At 43.4% G+C, this 1,080-nt stretch overlaps 1 protein-coding gene across 1 annotated transcript; it reads left to right on the forward strand.

Annotated features, from left to right (window-relative positions):
* Positions 1-45: 45 nt before the first annotated feature.
* Positions 46-952, forward strand: LOC112137654 (tropomyosin alpha-3 chain; the record flags this gene model as incomplete). The annotated part of the gene is given in 3 exon segments (XM_036211634.1): positions 46-668; positions 751-821; positions 887-952. Coding segments are annotated over 3 exon segments (251 nt in total), but the record flags the coding sequence as incomplete, so codon positions are not given.
* Positions 953-1,080: the final 128 nt, after the last annotated feature.

Consider the following 1,080-nt stretch of genomic DNA (forward strand, 5'->3'; position numbering starts at 1 on the left):
ACCTTATGTCGTCAGTCTTCCATGGTGTTTTAGAGGTGGTTCTTATGTTTTTGTCTTTACTGGGGCCACTGCATCTAAGGAAGACTGAAGTCTGGTATTAAAATCATCAACCATAAAATCACAGGATGCAGATGAAGTTTGAGCAGGAGTTTGGTTAAAATTATTAATAAAATTTGCAGCCACTTCAGGAGTTATACAGCGTTTCCTCACAGTTCTCACAAGTTAGCAGATATTCATTTGGGTTTTAGTAGAAATGTACTTTTAAAACTAACGTGTTCTAAAGAGAAAATGACTCTTCTATTGAATGTTCTGGAAAACTACAAACATGGAAACTTTTATTCATGACATTTTTGGAGTCTTTGGGTTTCTTACATGATTGTATGAAATCGTTTCACATTTCTCACATGATCAGTTTAAAATCATGTCAATAAATCATCCCTAAAACACAGAACATGCAGTCAGTTAAACCAGTTAGGATAGAACGTGTGGGCTGAGTGTTCTTTCTGTCGTCTCGTCTTTTTGTGGCTCATGGCGTCTTTGGCGTCTTCAGAGGCATGAAGGTGATCGAGAACCGAGCCATGAAAGACGAGGAGAAGATGGAGGTTCAGGAAATGCAGCTGAAAGAAGCCAAACACATCGCTGAGGAGGCTGACCGTAAATATGAGGAGGTGCCGACGCGCCCGTCTCTTCATCATCCCACCTTTTCTGATCTGTTCCTTGCCTGAAGGTGGTCCTCGTGTTTCATGGCAGGTTGCTCGTAAGCTGGTGATCCTGGAGAGTGATCTGGAAAGGGCAGAAGAGCGGGCAGAACTAGCTGAAATGTAAGTACAGACGGGGAAAGGTGCGTTCAGGTGTCGCTGGGATGTGACTCCGTTTCTGTCTTCAGGAAGTGCAGTGAACTGGAGGACGAGCTGAAGAACGTGACCAACAACCTGAAGTCTCTGGAGGCTCAGTCTGATAAAGTAAGCATCTCTGGTCAGCCTGGACTTCAGTGCTCACTCTGTTTTAAAGCCCCCTCCCCTGAACATCCTGATTGTAGAGTTTGTAACATGTATTTGTGTCATTTTCCTTCTGAAAGAG

Source organism: Oryzias melastigma, linkage group LG1 (assembly GCF_002922805.2).
Source record: "Oryzias melastigma strain HK-1 linkage group LG1, ASM292280v2, whole genome shotgun sequence".
Taxonomy (NCBI): Eukaryota; Metazoa; Chordata; class Actinopteri; order Beloniformes; family Adrianichthyidae; genus Oryzias; species Oryzias melastigma.